Raw genomic sequence first — 20,781 nt, forward strand, 5'->3', positions numbered from 1 at the left:
GAAGAAATAGAATCAGTTATGCAAAAGCAGAACATTACATCAAAGAAGAACAAAATTTTTCTAAATAACCAAGTAAAATCTTAAGAAATGGAAAACAAGGTCTTTGGAAAAATATAAAATCCTATCCAAATGCGTATATAGACAGATGCGTATATAGAAATGAGTATATTTAAACACAGTCAGTTGAAGAAATAATTTGAGAACTAGAAGACAAATTTCACAAAAATACAAAGAATCCAATACGCAGAGATAGCTAAAAGGGAAACCTTTATATAATAGCAAATGATGACAGATGGGAGCTACACTTGTGGTGAGCTTAGCATAATGTACAGAATTCTTTAATCACTACACTGTACACTTGAAACTAATATAACACTGTGTGTCAGCCATACTCAGAGAGAGAGAGTGAGAGAAAACAAATTCCATTGTATTAGTGCTAAGAGCTACAGAAAATAAAAAACAGGAAAGGAAGGGAAGAGATGATGCTATGGGTCCCAGGGAAGTCCAACTAATTCATACTATCCTGTTACATGAGGGAGGGACTTTTTGTATCTAGGAATTTCTTTTGACAATATTTTTAAAATGAAACTCTTAAATATTTTTTATGTTCTTAATTTCTTTACATCATTATTATTCCTTGCTTACTATTATTCATGTTGTTCATGTAAAAGATAGGCCAATCCATCAGAAATCTATTTCAGGATATGTTTTCTAAAGAGACCTTTTATTTTCATATTAATACATTTTTCAAGACTATTGAGCTATCCCTCTATTTCTTATCTGCAATCACACTTAAAATCTCTTCTATTTGTTTTGAAATTATAAGGTCATACAGTCCCTTTTTAGTCCCTCTCCATTGGTTTGGAATATATATGAATTGTTTACCAACACGTTCACTAAGATGACTCAGTTCATGTCAGGGAAGGGGACTTAATTTACCGCCCAGTTAGTGGGCAGTCTCTGGCAGCTTCAGCTTTTGGTACTAGGTAAAGTTTTGTGTTCCTGGACACAATCCTTACTGTTAGTAAATAGTATTTTTACATGAATTCTTTGTCAGCTATTTTCAGATAATTTAAGGAGTAAAGCATCTGGAAAAGATAAAGCAGGACTTAAAAGGATACTTAAATATAATGTAAAATGCCCCCTCCCCAAAAAAGCTAGACAACATGTCTTGTGAAGCACCCTACAGGGCAGAGCGATTCTTAACGTTATCACAGAACATACTTCTCCACAAAGTAAATTTGGACTCTGATACTTATGATTTTATGCACATTCAAATGTATAAAAGAATTAAGACCAGTTTATATAAATCTTGGGAAACCTTATTTGTAAGATTTTTGTGACCTAATAATAATAGTAATAAGGTAATAATAAGAATTAGAACTAGAACTGCTCACTAGGCAAAGTATTAAATAGAATAACTCATTTAATTTTCTCAGCACCCTATGGAATATGTATTTTTTTTGTCCATTTCACAGATAGGAAACACATTCATACAATGTAAGCAACAGGCCCAAAGTCACAAACTTCTAAGTGCCTTTGTGAGGACACTGAGCCTAAGCTGTCTTAACACCAGTGTTCCTATTCTTAATCACTATGAGTCACATAGGATCATAAGCTGACACATAAGTAATAAAGATCAAGAAAAGCAACTGACTTCCAAGGTCTTGCATTTGCCATTGAGCCTGGTACACAGCCACTGATAGTTGGTGGTGAGAGTCTCAAGTTCCTTTTTTAAGGCCTCTTGGGCTACAGGTGGAGCTTGAGCTATGACACTGTTGACGGACTCAGTCAGGAGTTTCACTTTGGCTTCTTTCTGCTGGGCTTCTTCTTTAGCTCTCTGAAAAACAAAGAATGCTCTCTCACTTGACAGCAAGGCAATGGATTTACTTAGAAAATGCATTCCTGTATATCATATACTTTCTTCCCGATCCCTGTGAGATTAATAAAAATAAATCCATTAGTGACTACAATCACTTCCATAAATTCAGATTTAGTTAAAACTTGAATTTGGAAGGAAAAATTATCATCAGAATGTAACAGCTCTTTCATCAGAATCCTGTGCAAAGTAGCCAACATGTGGGTATGGGTTTGTGGTGTGCTCTCTCATCCTCTTTCATATATGTGTATCTTTGCGTATGTACACACATACATGCCCACAAAGACATGTATATTAGACAAGCAAGAAACATGTATTTATTTTTTTTTAAGATTTTATTTATTTGACAGAGAGTGGGATCACAAGTAGGCAGAGAGGCAGGCAGAGAGAGAGAGACAGAGGAGGAAGCAGGCTCTCTGCCGAGCAGAGAGCCTGATGCGGGGCTCGATCTGAGAACCCTGAGATCATGACCTGAGCCGAAGGCAGAGGCTTTAACCCACTGAGCCACCCAGGTGCCCCGAAACATGGATTTCAATACTAACAAAAATATCCCATATTCTAAAATTGAAATCATTTCTAAATTACTCAGATGAATGAGTAATATTGAAATCAGTACAAATATCATTATTTAAATCAAAAGATAATTAATATAGAAAAGTCTACTTAATGCTACATCCAGGACCATATTTTGAGAAAAGAAAGTTCCATTCAGTAACCAAACCCATATAAGAGGAAGACGACAAGAGCAGCCAATGAAAGGAAGGGGGCTCACCTGGTCCTCAGCTATGCCTTTGGTCTTCTCCCATAAAACATAAAGCGTTTCACAGAGTATCAACATCAGACAAAGCCACTTTGTTACCACTATGGATCATGACAACAATACCTCTACATTTCATGAGCCTGTGTTGTTTCTTTATCAATTATACCTTTAACCTCACTCTAGTCTTCCTTCGTTCTATGACAGATTTATTAAGACACCCAATCACAGAGTTATTCCCAGTTACAGACAACATAATATCCAAAGCAAAGCTCTTCAACTCTCCCTAAATCATCTAACAAAAACTCAGATCCTACAACAGGTTCTTTCTAATATGCTCTAACTCGTACAACCCACAGTTCCCCAAAGTGTGAGGAACTGTTTTCACAGTTCTCCCTCACTGCCAGGAGTACTAAACCCAATTTGTTCAACTACATGAATCTTGCTGGAGGTCTTTAGCTGCAGGGTATTTATACTCCTCAACTTTTGATGTGCACATGTATCTCTCTCTTTCTCTCTCTCTCTCTCTCTCTCTCACACACACACACACACACACACACACACACACACTCACTCACAATATGTCTTTCATTTGAGTTACTCCAAAGGCCAACCCTGAGATGGGCTTTCAAGCATAAGTATTTTATGTGCCATATAAAGCAAATACTGGTGTAGAAATTGATATTATAAAGGTATACTTATTCAGCTCAGCAACCAGTGTTGGTGACTAGAGATGAATCTTGCTGGGAAGCTCTGGGAAACACATCTCAGGATTATCCCACTCAATGGTGAAGAAATGGGGTACTTATACATCATCTCCCACCATTGGTTGAAGCCAGGTAGAGGGATGTTAATTTCATAGTAGTGAAGCCTGACACATAGGTGGGAAAAGTGGGACACAGGAACCACAGAAAGTCCTTACTTCAATAAATGTATGTACTGGCAGGGGGAAGCTGGGCCTACATGCAGTGTAGTGGTGAAAGTAAGGTGAGATGGGCAAGAAATAGACAAGGCCAGCTATAAAATGCCTTCATATTTTTCAACAAAATTATTCTATGCCTTTGGATTTATTCTCATGGTACCTCAAAAGTATATAATATGATGGCAAATACCAAGATATATTGAATATTAAGTGATTACCTTCATGGATTTTGATGTAATTGATTAAAATTTTTAGCTCAAAATTCTTAAATCTCTTTTTATTGAGATGAACATAAGGTTTATTTCTACACAAACCATATTTGACTATAGTAATTTTAGCTTACAAACAATTCTGACAACCATTAATCACTATGTGCCACTGTGTGCTGTGTCAGACATGCTATACATGTGACTTCATTGCATCTTTAACAAAACCTTGTCAGATGAATTTTGTCATCTCTATATTTGACATCAGAAAACTGAGTTTCAAAGTGTTTAAGAAAGCCATCCTGGAAACTACATCCTTTCTTTCCCATAGTTTCGGTTAACCCCATCTCAAATCCTCTGTGAAATGAAGAAGCATTCTGTGCTGGATCCAATGAATGACATTACATTTTATTCAAGTTACAAACAACCTACACAACTACCAAAAATGCAGAATGAAAAAAAAACTTCATTCTTCCTTTTATTTTGGCTTTCATAAATTCTTAAAAAAAAAAAAAAGCTTAGAATCTGGGAAACATTTAGAGAAGAAATGGAGATAAAATTTTTCCACTGAAAGAAAAGGTAGAAAACTAAATAAGTGGTATAATTTAGATGTAATCCTCATCAGAAATGATGTATTTTTTCCTCCCTTTATTTCCATGAATCTAAGCATTATATGCTGAGACACCTTTCATTGCCAATATCCCAAATCAGTGGTTCTCAAAGTACGGTTTCTTGGAACCACTTTGGAACTTGTTTCCTGGCATCACCTGGAAATTTGTTAGAGGTTAAAATTCTCAGGTCCCACCCCAGACTCAGTAAATTAGAGATTCTGGGTGAGGCCTAGAAATCTCTGTTTTAAGTAGTCCTCTAAGGTGACTGGGATGCTCACTCAGTGGTAACAGTCACATTCTAGTCTGTCATACAATGAGAACAGTAAATACATTTATGTAATTTTGGTAAGCATGAGGACTAGAGTTATAATAGTGTAAATTTAAAACAAAATAAAGAAGAATATAGTTAACACTGAAATTTCAGAAATTTTTAATAAGGTTAATATAAAGTTTCACCATTTATTCATTGTAGAACTCCAACAGAATTTTCAAGTCAGATAATGTTTATCAAACACTCTTAGAAACTCTTTCATGTTAATTGAAAAGTTTTATTTACTGGGGGAAAGAAGTCAGGAAAATAGCATAATCATTTTCAAGTAAAACACAGGAGATAAAAATAAATAAGTAGAAGGATGTCTCTACTTTTTCTCTGAGTAAATTAGGAAAAAGTGTTGGAGTAGGTCTGCCAGTTTCATTTGACAATAAAGATAAGTTTACTCTCAACATGAGCACAGGTGGAAGCCTGGACAACTTACCATCACTGCCTTCTAGGTAGTTAAACAAACCTAAAGAGATTATCTTGACTGGAAGGCAAAAAAGTATAAGAAATTGGATCTTCTTGCCAACTTCTCTGGCTGCTGTTGTCAGAAGCTGCCTGAACTTTCCCTCTTTTCAAAATTACCCCCATTCTTGAGCAATTTTGTAGCTAGATCAATTACTTAAACAAGTCAACGTGGACTAATTGGTTGGGTTACTCATTTCAAGAACTGTGTGCAAAATTTCAAAATTTGAGACAATTTGCTCTCTAGCACTGGAAAAGAGAAAAGGAAAAAAGAAACCACCTGCCTGGGTGGTTAGCCAGATAGGCAAACTGTTTAGGGAGAGAACGCAGAGGGCCAGAAGAGGGCCAGAAGAGGGCCAGAGCCAAACAGAGGAATTGGGAGTACAGCAGCTGAACACAAGCTCACTGCTGGGTATCTACTTAGGGATCCCAGGCAGTAGCTACAAAGTATTAGAGGAGGTGAGAAAAACAGCCACTTGGAGAATGGGATGTGAGATGGAAGGCAACAGGGATGGCACCTGACTCTAAAAGGAAACAAAAGAAAAAATAGAATAGTTTGAAATATCGTGGGATGGAATGGTGTGGGATAGCATGGCTTGACATATATTCAGTATTCTTGGTTCTACTACAGATAAAGCCTGTGACTATGAGTAAATTATTCATCTAGCTGGGGACTTCAGTTTTCAGATCAGCAAAAAGCACTGGGGTCTATTTTGCTTCCAAAGTATCTTGTAGCTCTCACCATCTATAGTGATATAATTTTCTTATGCGTGACCTCCCCACATTCAAATTTACAATCATTAGAGTCTCTTGTTTGAAACCATCCAGTGGCTTTCCCATTTCACTTCTCATGAACTTCCCCAATCCTACAAAATCCCTGTTAGCATGTGCTTACCTCCCTCCCTCAAAATCATCTCAGGTGATTTATCCTGTTTTACTCTGTGCAGACTGGCAGGCCTCTTTCTCTTCCAGTTAGCCTTAAGGTCTTTGCAGGAGCTCTTACCTCTGACTGAAATGTTCTTCCATAGGTTTTGTTTGTTTGTTTTTTAAGGCTGATTTTTTCTTAGGATTCATATCTCAGGTTTTAATGCCTCACAAATTCCCTATACATCAACCCTTCCTAAAATAGCATTTTACCACCCCCAACTTTCACTTACATCCTAATTATTTTTTTATTTTATATTCTTGGTTTACTTGTTAGGCAAACTACCGTTACCTCACATGAGTTTATTTCTCCATTCACTGCCTGCTCTCCCCCCACTAGAATGTTAAGTTCCAAGAAGTCAGGTCCTTTTAATGTCTTGCTCACCACTGTATTTGGTGTCTAAAAGGGTACTTAGCATATAGTAACTATACAATTAATGTTAGTGGCTTAAATGAATGAATGATATGTGGTATTATTAGATTAGAATAATTATTAAGCTTTTTAAAAAATATTTTATTTATTTATTTGACAGATAAAGATCACAAGCAGGCAAAGAGGCAGGCAGAGAGAGAGGAGGAAGCAGGCTCCCTGCCAAGCAGAGAGCCTGACTTGGGGCTTGATCCCAGGGTCCTGGGATCATGACCCGAGCTGAAGGCAGAGGCTTTAACCCACTGAGCCACCCAGGTGCCCCAATTATTAAGCTTTTAATACCCTGAAAACTATTACCATTTAAATACAATCTTCCTTATATGTTTTAATTTTACTTTTTATATGTGACTAAAGCCATGTGATCCACTTGGAATAGCTTGGGAGGGAATGGAATGAAATACATTCAGTACCCTTCATTCTACCATAGGGTCTTTGAATACCCACTCTGAGCCAGGCAATTTACTTACATGTAAGTTTCAATTCTCAGTTCATATATTCAAGTTAGAAACTGACATGGTGTAGACATGACAAATTAGAGATTACATTGACTATCCTGTGTCCAAGGCCATAGTGAAATGCCACTGCAGAGACTCTATTTCAGGCTGCACCTCCCAGTCCCTGCTATGCACTAGTTTCCTTGGTCCTAAATCATTATTTCTTTTTTTTTTTTAAAGATTTTATTTATTTATTTGACAGACAGAGATCACAAGCAGGCAGAGAGGCAGGCAGAGAGAGAGGAGGAAGCAGGCTCCCTGCTGAGCAGAGAGCCCGATGCGGGGCTCGATCCCAGGACCCTGAGATCATGACCTGAGCCGAAGGCAGCGGCTTAACCCACTGAGCCACCCAGGCGCCCCTAAATCATTACTGTTTGAGAAGTCCATGTAAACTCAGTCCTCTTTATTCCCATTAAAGGCCATAAGTTAAAGTATTTAGTATCTAAATTCTCAGAAACCCCTTTCAGAAACCAAATGAACACAGTCTGTTAGCTACATTTTCAACTATCACTGCAGTAACCCTTGGCATATTTTCCATTTGAATTTTCATCACTAGAAACAGCCAATGTGAATAGCTGATTCCAATCGCTTAATACTATATGATGTCATGGGGAAAATGTTGCTAATGATGATTGTCAATATTTATATTTTTACCACAATGCATTAAAATTATAAATAAAAAGTTCCAGAATCCATAATATATACCAAACTTGAAGCTGAATTCATTAAAAATCAACCTCCACCATTAAACCAAGGAAAGAACAGATAGTATAGAATCACAATGTCAAGCAACATTGCCTCTTTCTTTCTTTCTTTTTTTTTTTAATTTCTTTGCTTCATTTTATTTGGTTTACTTTACCTTCATCTCTTCAACTGCTGTCTGTAATTCATCAGGGGTCTTATATTCGAAATCTCTCTCCAGGTATTCTTCCTCAGCTTGCGTCATCCATTCATGCATCTCTGACAGATCTTTCTGAAGACTTACAGTTTTATCCAAACCTCCCTTTAAGGCTTCCTTCCTGGCATAGACCTTCCATAAAACAAACCAATAAGCAAAGCATGAATATTGAAAGTCACAAAACATTGCCCTTATATTATTACTGAACAGTCTGCAAATAACAGAAAGCTTTGATAGAAAGAAGCAAGAAGTAAAAAAGCTTATATGAATGAGGAAATAACTCATGGCTGTTGGTTACACTTAATTTCACTTAAGTATTAAAATAAGATATAGCCATTTACTTGGCATATATAATAAAATGAATATATTCCCCCATGACTATAATTTAGCTATTGTGTATGGCTATGCTTTTCTGTGAATAAAGAAGAGACAAAATAATTTTTTCATAATATATTTCAGTTGGATATGTTAGTTTATTGGCACAATTTCTAATGTTCATAAATCTGAGTCTATTCCATTTAATTTTTAATTTTTTTTTTTACTATTTCACTTTAAAGAATGTATCATACAAAATACAGTGTAAAAAGTGGCAGGAATAATGTAAATATTTATGTTCCCAACACGGGAGCACACAAATATATAAAATATATTTTATATATATTATATACAAATATATAAAATAATTAATAACAAACATAAATAAATTTACTGAAAATAATACATTAATTGTAGGGGACTTTAATACTCCACTTATAGCAATGGACAAATCATCTAAACAGAAAATCAATAAGGAAACAATGGCTGTGAATGTCATTCTGGACCAGACAGACTACAAATATATTCAAGACATTTCACCCTAAAGCAGCAGAATACATATTCTTTTCAAGTGCACATGGGACATTCTCCACAACAGAACACATCCCGGGTCATAAATCAGGCCTCAACCAGTACCTAACACTGAGTTCATACCATGCATCTTTTCAGACCACAGTGCTATGAAACTTGAAGTCAACCACAAGAAAAAGTTTGGAAAGACCACAAATACATGGAGGTTAAAGAACATCCTACTAAGAATGAATGGGATAATCAGGAAATTAAAGAAGAAATAAAGAAATATATGGAAACAAATGAAAATCAAAACACAATAGTCCAAAACTTCTGGGATGCAACAAAAGCAGTCCTAAGAGAGGAATATATAGCAATACAGGTGTACCTCAAGAAGTAAGAAAAATCTCAAATATACAAACTAACCTTACACCTAAAGGAGCTAGAAAAAGAACAACAAATGAAGCCTAAAGCCAGCAGAAAAGGGAAATAATGATTAGAGCAGAAATCAATGATATAGGGAAAAAATACTAGAATAGATCAATGAAACTAGGAGCTGGTTCTTTGAAAGAAAACAAAACTGATAAACCTCCAGCCAGACTTAAGAGAAGGAGAAAGAACCCAAACAAATAAAATTAGGAATGAGAGAGGAAAGATCACAACAAACACTACAGAAATACAAAGTGGCATGAAAACTACTCAGTTCAGCTTTAAAGACAGCCACATATCAGAAGCAGATCCAAATGTCCTTCTGTGAAGAATAAGTTAAACTAACTGTGAGATACACATATGCACTCAATGGGATACTATGTAGCACTAATACATCTGTACTGAAGTGGAAGTGGTTCTGTATATAATTTTAAGCTTAAAAAGCAGGTTGCAAAACAGTAAGTGCGGTAATAGGAGATGTGCACTTTTAAATTCTCATATATTTCTGAACTACTTTTTATGAAAGAATGTATTACTAATTAACCAGAAAAATAGCAAAACTTTAAATATCTACAAGAAAATTATGCATGTTAATCCCTTCTAACAAAGCACTCTGTTGTACCACACTGAGCGAAAAATCTCATTTTGGTACTAGAATGATTATATATTGTTTCTCTTTTACCTTAAAAAGGAAATATAATCCAATGACATTAATTCTTTTCTCTGAAATTAAGTAGAGTTCTATCTTTAAAGTAACAGAGTTTTAATTGTACAGTCTTAATATATAACACATAGTTTTAGTGAATGAAATGTTTATGTACTTTACCAAATACTAAATATGTGCAGAACCATATTAATTTTCCTTATTTTTTCCAAGCATCTTAAGCTTCATACAATTAAATTAAAAGAACTTTAAGTTCTTTACTTTCCTTGGTGAATGTAGTGCCTGATCTACTGAAATGTAAATAAATGCTTCACTGTGGCATAGCTAGAACAATATGTCTAACAGTTAAACTAATTAAAGTATAAAGGCTATTTGCATAATCAATGAGCCTATAAGTAGTGTAAGAAAACAGGTTGCTCAGTTTCTACTTGGATGTTCTCCTATAATCCTTTCAGACAGTTGGCAAAGTGACAATAATATTACAATGACTAACGGAACTTAGCCAAAGTCTTGTAGTAAAAAAAAAAAAAAAAAAAAAAAAACCACGCACACTGCATGCTATTAAACTACACTGGAAGGAAGGGATCAGGAGTGTTTTTTTTGTTGTCGCTTTGTTTTTGTTTTTGTTTTTGTTGTTGTTTTTTAAAGGAAAAGCAGGTGGGAAGTCATTCTTAGGTGACAGCACAAATGTATTGGAAAAAACATCAGCTTTGCGTTCAGGATACCCGGACTCAGTCATTAGCAAGTTAAGTGAACCTGGAGATATCACCTCATTTTTTTTTATCTCTGCTCTATAACTTATCTAACAGTTGGACGAGGTGATTTCCAAGGTCTTTTTCGAACTTAACATTCCACAGCTCTATGCCTGATGAGCCAGAGATATGAATTTTTGGTGTTTCATATTTTAGAAGGATTTCTATGAAAAGGTTTGAACAATTTTCCCCTTACCTGTATTATATTACTGATGTTGGCATTCTAGCATTAAATTGCCCAATCTATTGCCCTGCAATTTCAGATTACAGAGCCGCACCTCAGATATAAAACAAAAAGTTCTTCATGTTTCCCATTCCAGAATTTTTAAATCTAATATTCAGCACTGTCCTTCCTCATTTCACTTCACCCTCCACCCCAGCTTTATTTAGGTATAATTGACATTAACATTGTATAAGTTTAAGGTGTTCAGTGTGAGTATTTGATACACATATATATTGTGAAATGATTATCACAATAGGAGTGCTTAATACCTCTATTACCTCACATGATTACCATTTTTTTCTTTTCATGATGAGAACACTTAAGATCTACTCTTTTGGTAATGTTCAAGTGTACAATACAGCATTGCTAACTATAGTCACCATGTTGTATATTAGATCCCAAGAACTTATTCTGTGTATAACTGGAAGTTTGTATGTAAGATTTGACTGAAATCTTTACATTTGCCCACACCCCAGCCCTGTCAATCACCACCACTACTCTGTTCTAGAGTTCAGCTTTCTTAGAGTCCACATATAAGCAGGATTGCACAAAATTTTTTTTCTCTGATTTATATCACTTAACATAATGCCCTCAAAGTCCACCCAAATTTATGCAAATTGCATTATTTTCTTCTTTTTTCATGTCTGAATAATGCTCCATTGTATGTACATATGTATATAAGTATACACACACACACACGCACACATATGTATAGGTACCCCACATCTTCTTTATTTGGTCATCCACAGCTGTACACTTAGGATGTTTCCATAACGTAACTATTGTGAATAATGCTGTAATGAACATGGGGGTCCAAGTATCTCTTCAAGATTCCTATTTCATTTCCCTTGGAAATATACTCATAAATGGGATTGCTGGATCATAAGGTAGCTCTATTTTTTATTATTCTGAGGAACCCTCATACTGTTTTCCATAGTGGCTGCAACAATTTACACCCCCACCAACAGTGCACAAGGGTTCCCTTTTCTCCACATCCTCACCAACATTTGTTATTTTTTGCCTTTTTTTAAAAAAGGTTTTATTTATTTATTTGACAGAGATCACAAGTAGGCAGATAGGCAGGCAGAGGGGTGGGGGAAGCAGATTCCCTGCTGAGCAGAGAGCCTGATGTGGGGCTCGATCCCAGGACTCTGGGATCATGACCTGAGCCAAAGGCAGAGGCTTTAACCCACTGAGCCACCCAGGTGCCCCTCTTGCCCTTTTTGATGATAGCTGTTCTATCAGATGTGAGGTCATTTCTCAGTGTGGTTTTGATTTGCATTTTCCTGTTTATTAGTGATTCTGAGCATCTCTTCATGTAACTTTTGGACATTTTCATGTCATCTTTGGAAAGAGTTTCTATTCAGTTTCTCTATTTTAAAACCATATTGTGTTTTGCTACTGAGCTGTATAAGTTCCTTATGTATTTTAGCTGATAACCCCCAACAGATACATGGTTTGAAAGTATTTTCTCCCATTCTGTAGGTTGTCTTTAATTTTGTTAATTGTCTCTTTTGATGTACATCTATACTTTTTGGTTTGAAGTAGTTCCACTTATTTTTCTTTTGTTGCTTCTACATTGGTGTCGTATTGAAAATATCACTCCCAAGACCAATGTCAAAGAATATCCTCCCTGTTTTCTTCTAGGTTTTATGGTTTCAGGTCTTTTAAGTCTTTAACACATTTTGCATTAATTTTTGTGGTGTAAGATAGGAATCTAATTGCATTCTTCCATATGATTGTCTAGTCTTCCCAATACCATTTATTGAAGAGATTTATCCTTTTCCCATTGGTTATCTTTGATTCCCTTGCCAAATGCTAGTTGACTGGACACATGAGGGTTTATTTCTGGGCTCTCAATTCCTCCATTCATCTGTGTGCCTATTTTTATGTCAGTACCATATTGTTTTTATTACTACAGCTTTGTAATATAGTTTGAAATCAAAAGTGTGATGCCTCTGACTTTGCTCTTTGTCAAGATGGTCTTGGTCATATGGGGTCTTTTGAGGTTCTGCACAAATTTTAAGAATGCCTGTTTCATTTCTGAGAAAAAAAAATCCTTAGAATTTTGATAGGAATTGCAATGGCTCTATAAATGGCTTTGGGTAGTATGAACATTTTAAGAATATGAACTCTTTTGATCCATGAAAACAGGATATCTTTCCATTTACTTGTGTCTTCTTCAATTTCCTTTTTTTTTAAGATTTTATTTATTCATTTGTCAGAGAGAGAGATCACAAGCACGCAGAGAGGCAGGCAGGGTGTGGGGGGAAAACAGGCTCCCCACCGAGCAGAGAGCCCGATGCAGGGCTCAATTCCAGGACCCCAAGATCATGACCTGAGCGGAAGGCAGAGGCTTAACCCACTGAGCCACCCAGGTGCCCCTTTCTTCAATTTCTTTCATTGAAGTTCTATAGTTTTCATAGTACAGATCTTTCACCACCTTGGTTAAACTTAATCCTTAACTCTTTTGTTTTTGATACTATCATAAAAGGGGTTGTTTTATTTCTTTCTCAGATATTTTGTTGTTATTGTACAGAAATATAACTCATTTCTGCATAGTTCTATACATTGATTTTGTGTACTGCGATTTTTTCCAGGTTTTTATTTAAATTCTAGTTAGTTATCATATAATGTAACATTGGTTTCAGGAGTAGAATTTAGTGATTCATCATTTACACAAAACACTCAGTTTTCATCACATGTGCCCTCCTTAATATCCATCAGGATTGTAGCCCATCCCCTGCCCACCTCCCCTCTAGCACCCTCTCTTTTTTCCCCCCTTCCCCTATGATATGTATCTATGTATGTATGTATATATGTATGTATGTATGTACTTAGACAGCATTCATGCACATGAGTGCAGCAGGGCAGAGGGAGAGTGATAGACAGAATCTTAAGCAGGCTCTGTGCTGGGCCTGGAGTCCCATGTGGGGCTCACTCTCACAACCCTAAGATCATGACCTGAGCTGAAATCAAGAGTCAGATGCTTAATGATTGAGCTACTCAGTTGGCCCATTTCTTTTGATTCTTAAATTCCACACAAATGAATTCACGTGGTATTTGCCTTTCTGACTTGTTTCACTTAGTATAATATACTCCAACTCCATCCATGTCATTACAAATGCCAAGACTTTATTCTTTTGGGTAACCAAACAATATTCCATTGTATATGCATGTACCACATCTTCTCTATCTATCCATCAACCAATGGACATCTGGGCTCTCTCCATAATTTGACTACTTCCATACTGCAATTTTATTGAATTTGTGTATTAGTTACAAAAATTTTTTGGTGGGGTCTTTAGGATTTTCTATGTAGAGGAACACATCATCTGCAAACAATTTTATTTCTTCCTATCTAAATTGGATGTCTTTATTTCTTTTTCTTTCCTAATTGCTTTTGTTAGAATTTCCAGGACTATGTTAAATAGTGTGCTGGGAGTGGGCACCCTTGTCTAAACTTAGAGGAAAAGTTTTCTGCTTTTCACTACTGAGTATGATACTGGCTACAAAGTTGTCATATATGGTTTCTACTATGGTCAAGGGCATTCCTTTTATATAGAATTTATTAAGTTTTTATCATGAAAGGGTGTCAAACTGTCAGTTTTGTCAAATGCTTTTTCTGCAACTACTGAAATGTATTTTTTAAAAATATTTCATTCTATTAATGCAGTATATACAGTGTGCAGTATATTTTCATATGTCTTCATACCACTAATTAATATCCTTTAATTTCAGCTTGAACTTCTCTCAACATTTCTTCTAAGGTGGGTCTAGTAATGATGAACTTCTTTAGCATTTGTGTGTCTATAAGAGACTTTATCTCTCCTTCATTTTTGAATCAATTCAGAAACATATTTCCCAAGAGACATAAAAAATGAAAAAGTCATTTATTTTATCAGCAAAATAAGCTCATTTGGGAAGAGTAGAGGAGACGCACCTTGGAACAATTAAGCTATGGCAAAACATAGACACATCTGAAAAGACCAAAGCAAGGTCAGCTTTTATTAGGTTTCAGGGTAAAATTCAGGTAGATTGTTTGGAACAGAAGTTTACTGGAGGAGGACAAGAGTGTAAGGATGTGGTGGTTTCTCATTGGCTGCAGGCATTGTTTAGCAAATTGTTCAAGGGTAGGGAGAGAGCTTCCTCTTCCTGCTGGTTATGTAGGCCACAGGGAATGGTGCATGTGTGACAGCTCCCACTTTAGGGCTTCATGACTGTTTTAAATGAGGTTTCCCATACTCATTTTCATACTTTTTGCCTACAAGAGAACCTCATAAAGCCTTCATTGGATTTCTCAGTGGAAACTTTACATGCCAGGAGAAAGTGAGGATATATACTTAAAGTGCTGAAAAGAAAAAAAAAATGCTAACCTAGAAAATACTAATATTACTTCATTCATAGGTGAGCGAGACTCCTCCCAAGTACCTTGGTATATGGTGCTAGATTGCATAGCTCCCACAAAGGCAAAAGGAGATGAGAAGACGTGACTCAAGGGTTTTGCCTTGGATAAATGGAAAGATGGAGTTGTCATTTGTTGTTCTAGGAAGTCAAAGTAGCAGATTGAAGAGTATGTAAGGAATTTGGGGTACATGCTAGATTTAGTTTGTCTATTCATCAATATGGAGGTATTGAGTAGGGAGTTGGATATGCAGATCTAGAATTCAGGAAAAAGGTCCAGACTGTAATAAAATTGTTGAAGCAACAACTTATAGATAACATTTAAAGCCATAAAGCTGAATGAGTTTACCTAAGGAGTAAGTGGTGATAAGGAAGAAAAGCCCAAAGACGGAGCCCTGGAATTTTTATTCCAAGTTTAGAGGTCAAGGCAAAGGAACCACCAAGGGTATTAAGAGTGGTCATGGAAATTCAAGGCAGACTAAGAGAGAACCAACAGAAAGTGATGACATAGAATCCAATCGAACAAATATAAAGACTAAACAATGGATTTGATAATGTGAATTTACTGGTGACCATGACAAAAACTGTTTCAGTGTAGTGATGAGGATCAAAGCTTGATTAGGGACCATTCAAGAAAGAATTGGATGAGTGGTATGGAAAGAGTTTCTATAAAGGGGAATGGATATGGAGAGGTGAGGTGGAGGAAATGTGAGGCAAAGGGGGTATTTTTTAAATTGTATTTTTAAGTAATCTCTACACACAATGTGGGGTTTGAACTTAGAATCCCATGATCAAGACTCATATGTTCCACCAACTGAGCCAGCCTGGTACTCCAAATGGCTATCTTTTCTAATGGCAGGAGATATTAATGGCAGCATAATTCCCTACCGATGGAAATGATCCAGTAGAAGAAAGAAATATATTTTTGACGTAGGAGGAAGGAAGATATTCAATAGGTGGCATAATGTCTGTGTGCTGAAAAAAGAGGATGGTATCCAACATATAAGTGTAAAGGCTGGCCTTATGGTTGCCTGGGTGGCTCAATCGGTGAAGCATCTGCCTTCGACTCAGGTCATCATCCCAGAGTCTTGGGACTGAGTCCTGCATCAGGCTCTCTGCTCAGTGGTGAATCTGCTTCTCCCTCTACCCCTCCTCCCTGGTCATGATCTCTCTCTCTCTCTCTCAGATAAATAAATTAAATCTTTATTTAAAAAAAAAAGTGGACATGCTGGCCTTAGACAGAAGCACAGACAGGTCACTCTTATTAACAATGTGAAAATAGAGTCCCTGAACTCACATGCAGGTCTGTGGGAGAGTGTGCAAGTACCCTTCTGAATGTTTCTATTTTTTTCAGTGAAATGGGAAGCAAGTAAAAAAGAAGGGGGAGGAAGTGGAGGAGCAGGAGAAATAGGAAGCTTGTTAATTGCCATAGAGCAAGGAGGGAAGAAGAACTGGTAGATACCTGAAGCATCTGTGAAAAACATTCCTCAAAGGAGTGGGGCTAAGAATGCATTGGAAAAATGTAACAAGATTACTGGTCAGCACCAAGGGGCTACTTGAGGCTTGCATTCATGATTTCCAAGTGATACTACTCAGCATGATCTGTGTTTTCCTTCAGTCATATTTATTCTTCCCAGTGCAGGCACAGCATCATCAGGAAAGTGAAACTGACCTAGGTAGGGTGCTGTCACATGGATATGTTACACAAAGACAGGAGAGGACAAAGGAGTTGAGAGAAAACACACGGGGTGCTTTTGATGATGGATTACAGATAGCCAGCATATAGCACATAGTCTCTTTTGAGTAAGAAAGGACAAAGAGAAGAGCAAGTGCTTCTCTAATCAGAAGCTGGTAAAATTACTGAGCTATGCATTCCACTAAGATGGAAGAATTTTGAGGCTGGAGTACTATGGGAATGAGCTGGAAGGGAAGGTCCTGATTACTGCAGAGTGGAGTACCTGAGTTTGATACCATGGAGAAGTGTTTGGTAATGACAATGTCTACAATAAGAGGCTGGGAATGGGCAGCCAAAGAGAAAATCACTGGAAGAGCTACCAAAGACCTGAGGGCTTAGGAACTAGAAGCATCATCTGAGAAGATTTGGAAATCTCCAAGAATTATGACAGGAATGACAGTAAGCCAGCTATTAAAATATTTAAGAAATAATGAAGAGGGACCCATGTACCTGTGGATGATTATACCTAAAAGCCGTATTGAGTGAAAAAAAGACAGATTTGCAAATTATCAGAATGGCATCCTTCTAATTTCTCAATCCAGTGTTTCTTGGTAACTATTATAACTTTATAGCTACTATTAATTAAAATATATAATTATGTACTATTTACTTAGAAATGACACATACTTTATAATTTTATACATGCAAGTTTATGTCTATTTCATGTCCATTTATTTTATTTACCAAGCTTGTACATAGTGGTTACTCTGTGCTAGGTACTAGCCTACACACTTTACAAAAATTAACTCATTTGGGGCACCTTGGTGACTCAGTCTCTTGAGCGTCTGACTCCTGATTTTGGTTCAGGTCATGATCTCAGCGTTGTGGGACAGAGTCCCCACGTCAGGCTCTGTGCTCAGCAGGGGATCTGCTAGAGGATTCTCTCTCCCTCCCCCTCTGCCTCTGCCCCTCTCCACTCTTTCTCTCTTATTCTCTCTCTCTCAAATAATTAACCCATTTGATCATAAAATTCTTATAAAGTAGGTGTTCATATCATCACATTATAAAGACTGGGAGACTGAAGCACAGAGAGAATAAGCAACTTTTTCAGGTTCACACAAGTAGTTTTTGGTGGGGGTCAGATCTAAACCGAGGAAATATGATTCCAGAGCCCTGGTCTAACACACTATGTTTTACCTCTCTAACCATAAGAAATCCTTCTCCATCTGTAAGAATTTTAGATTTTATTAGTCATGCATTTCAGGGAAGTGGGTGGACAATATTTTCATTGTGAGATAGGAGTTTTCTTATATAAAAATGATATCTTTATTTTGCATAAATAGTTTACATGCCCAGTTCAAGTATCCCACTTGAATTTCAGATACATTTCTGATTGTCTACTTCTCCAATATAAACATGACCAAAATGGAAGTATTTTGTTCAGTTTTGTTCCTTCTTTAGCCCCCAGTCTTTCTTTCATTAGGTAAAGGCACTATTGCCAACACTGTCACTTTAGACAGGAAACTGAATACACTTTGATTCCTCCTCTCAGCCTCCCGACTTGAGGCAAGCTCTCTTTACCAACAAATACGTCATTTCTCACAGGATCTGATCAAATGAAGAAAGTAATGTGTCATGTTAGAAAAGGAATAATGGCCAAAGGTGGGCATGAGTGTAGAGGCTCTGATAAAATATATAACAAGAACTTGCTTAATTGGCAAAAATAAGAAAAAAAAAGACTACATTACATAAACAAAATGTCCGGCACACTGAGTGAAGTAAGCTTGCTGGAGACAGACCCTGGAGGACAGAGTCTCAACAAACTTTGTGTCCCACAAGCATTTTGGTCCAGTCTGCCCACAATAACATATCCCTTCCACATGTTAATTACTGTATAATGGGAAAATAACAGATAGCTAAAAATAAACAGTAATGAGAGCAACAAGTATTGAAATCATCTCCATCTCTATGGAAGAACTTGGAAAAATACTGGAAGAGGTTTGGACAGTGAACCCAACATCATGTCACAAAAGGATTATGTATTTCAAACTCCTTTATGTCTCCGGACTTCCACCAACGTCCTCCCTGTTCTTCGGCAGTATTACTTCCTACCTGGACAGCAGCAACTCTCACCTGCCTCCACTTGTGCCCCTTCAAGCTATTCATCATACAACGGACTATAGAGCAAAGTTTTCAACACTTACTTTAGATGATGCCACTTCTCTATCTAAAAGCCTAATAGCTTCCCAGTGCACTTGACATGCATACTAAATCCTCACTGTGACTTATGAGACAGTTCGTGACTTCGTTCCCGCCAGCCTGCTCCTGATTCATGCTGGTCCACTTAGAGGCTTCCCTTATGCATGAGGAGCATAAGGGAAGCCTCTAAGTGGCTCATATATGCTCACTCTTCTTCTCTCTTCTTCTCTCCCACCTCGGTCATTTCACCCACTTCATTCTGTTTCCAGATTTTCCCTTGTCGTCTAGGGGCCAGGCTCTTTGCACTTATCAGGCAGCAACTTTAATTCCACCTCTTCAGAAAACACTTTCCGGATGCCCCAATAAAAAGCAGGTTCCCTGCTCCTTTAGTCTCATTCAGGGCATTCTTATTGCTTCTTTCAGAGCATTTATCAACATTAAAATTGGGCATTTGTGTGATATTATGTTAACTCATTTACTTTCCATCTTCTGTACTAAACTATACCCTCCATGATGATAGATATTTATTATGTTTATTTTCTTCCAACTTACATCTGTTATAAAATGTTTAATAATACATACTGAAGTAAATATTCTAATAAATAATGAAGAAATAGTAAAAATGTCTAAATAAATTTTGTATCTGCATGCATATGATTAGTTTCCTTAATAACTATATAATACAATAATGTAAAGATATGCATAATTATGAAACTCCTTCCCTCCCTCCTTTACTCCTTTTGAGTATGGTTCACTAATTTGTGAGTTATTTTAATAATGATTATCCTTTATTTAAGAAATAAGTAAAATCTTGATTTTTTTTATTTGACTACAAAAGTTTCAGAATTTAAAATGTCAACCATCTTATACCTACAAAATTAAATCATGGGATCTCAAAGTATCCCTAAGTATATCAGGCATTTGGGCAATTTTGTCTCTAATTTATGTTTTTTTTTTTTTTTCCAGACTCTGTCATCTAAAAACAAATGAGTTAATTTTAGCCCAAGAAAGAACATCACACCCCATTTTGTGTGTAGCCATTTCTGTAGTGCATAGATTGATTATTTCTTTCTGGTTTCCTCTGAAGCCCTGAATTGGGCCCAATACCCAAGCTTGGCTTCATTGCTTGGGAAGACTGTATTGCCTTACTTGTCTTCTTGAGTGCATGACACATGCTTAACGAAGCATAGGTCTTTTGGCAGTAGTGTCAGAGCATTGCACAGGGAGATATTCCAAGGAGACCCACAGAAATGTAAAACATTCTAGAATGGGTTGAAACCATGGATGGGATCTATGGAGTTTTTGTTACACAGCTGGCAAATTTTACAACACTTCCCTTAAAATGACAAGTCTGTGGCATATTTTATAGTATAAAGAAGGTCTTAATCAAGGACATTTCAAGACGAGAGATACTTTAAAAATTATACTTCTCCAACATGTAAAAACCTTGAGGTCTCAGTAATATTGTTGACTTTATACATCTTTTTTGCTGTTGTTTTCCCTCTTGCTCTAAATTGGTGGTGTTCTTTCTATTCATCCATTAGAAACATTGGACAAACAAATACCTTTCATACGGACCTTCCAGGAAAATATAAATGGTGTAATCTATTATCTAAGTAATATTTTTTTTCCCTGAACATTCCTTCTAGAACTGGCTTACTCCAGAGAAGACTGCATGCTAGCTGACCCAGGGCTATCTCGTCTGTGA

General features: G+C 36.6%; 1 protein-coding gene across 4 annotated transcripts in view; it reads right to left on the reverse strand.

Annotated features, from left to right (window-relative positions):
• Positions 1 to 20,781, reverse strand: part of DMD (dystrophin) — a 2,197,254-nt gene that overhangs the window by 1,298,137 nt on the left and 878,336 nt on the right. For all 4 annotated transcript variants that reach the window (XM_032883124.1, XM_032883125.1, XM_032883122.1 and 1 more), the window contains exons 26-27: positions 7,864 to 8,034; positions 1,658 to 1,840 (exon numbers count right to left, since the gene is read on the reverse strand). In XM_032883124.1, coding sequence (XP_032739015.1) covers positions 1,658 to 1,840; positions 7,864 to 8,034 — 354 coding nt within the window. The remainder of the gene's footprint in view (positions 1 to 1,657; positions 1,841 to 7,863; positions 8,035 to 20,781) is intronic.

Source organism: Lontra canadensis, unplaced genomic scaffold, assembly GCF_010015895.1.
Source record: "Lontra canadensis isolate GAN:19392208 unplaced genomic scaffold, GSC_riverotter_1.0 scaffold86, whole genome shotgun sequence".
Lineage (NCBI taxonomy): Eukaryota > Metazoa > Chordata > Mammalia > Carnivora > Mustelidae > Lontra > Lontra canadensis.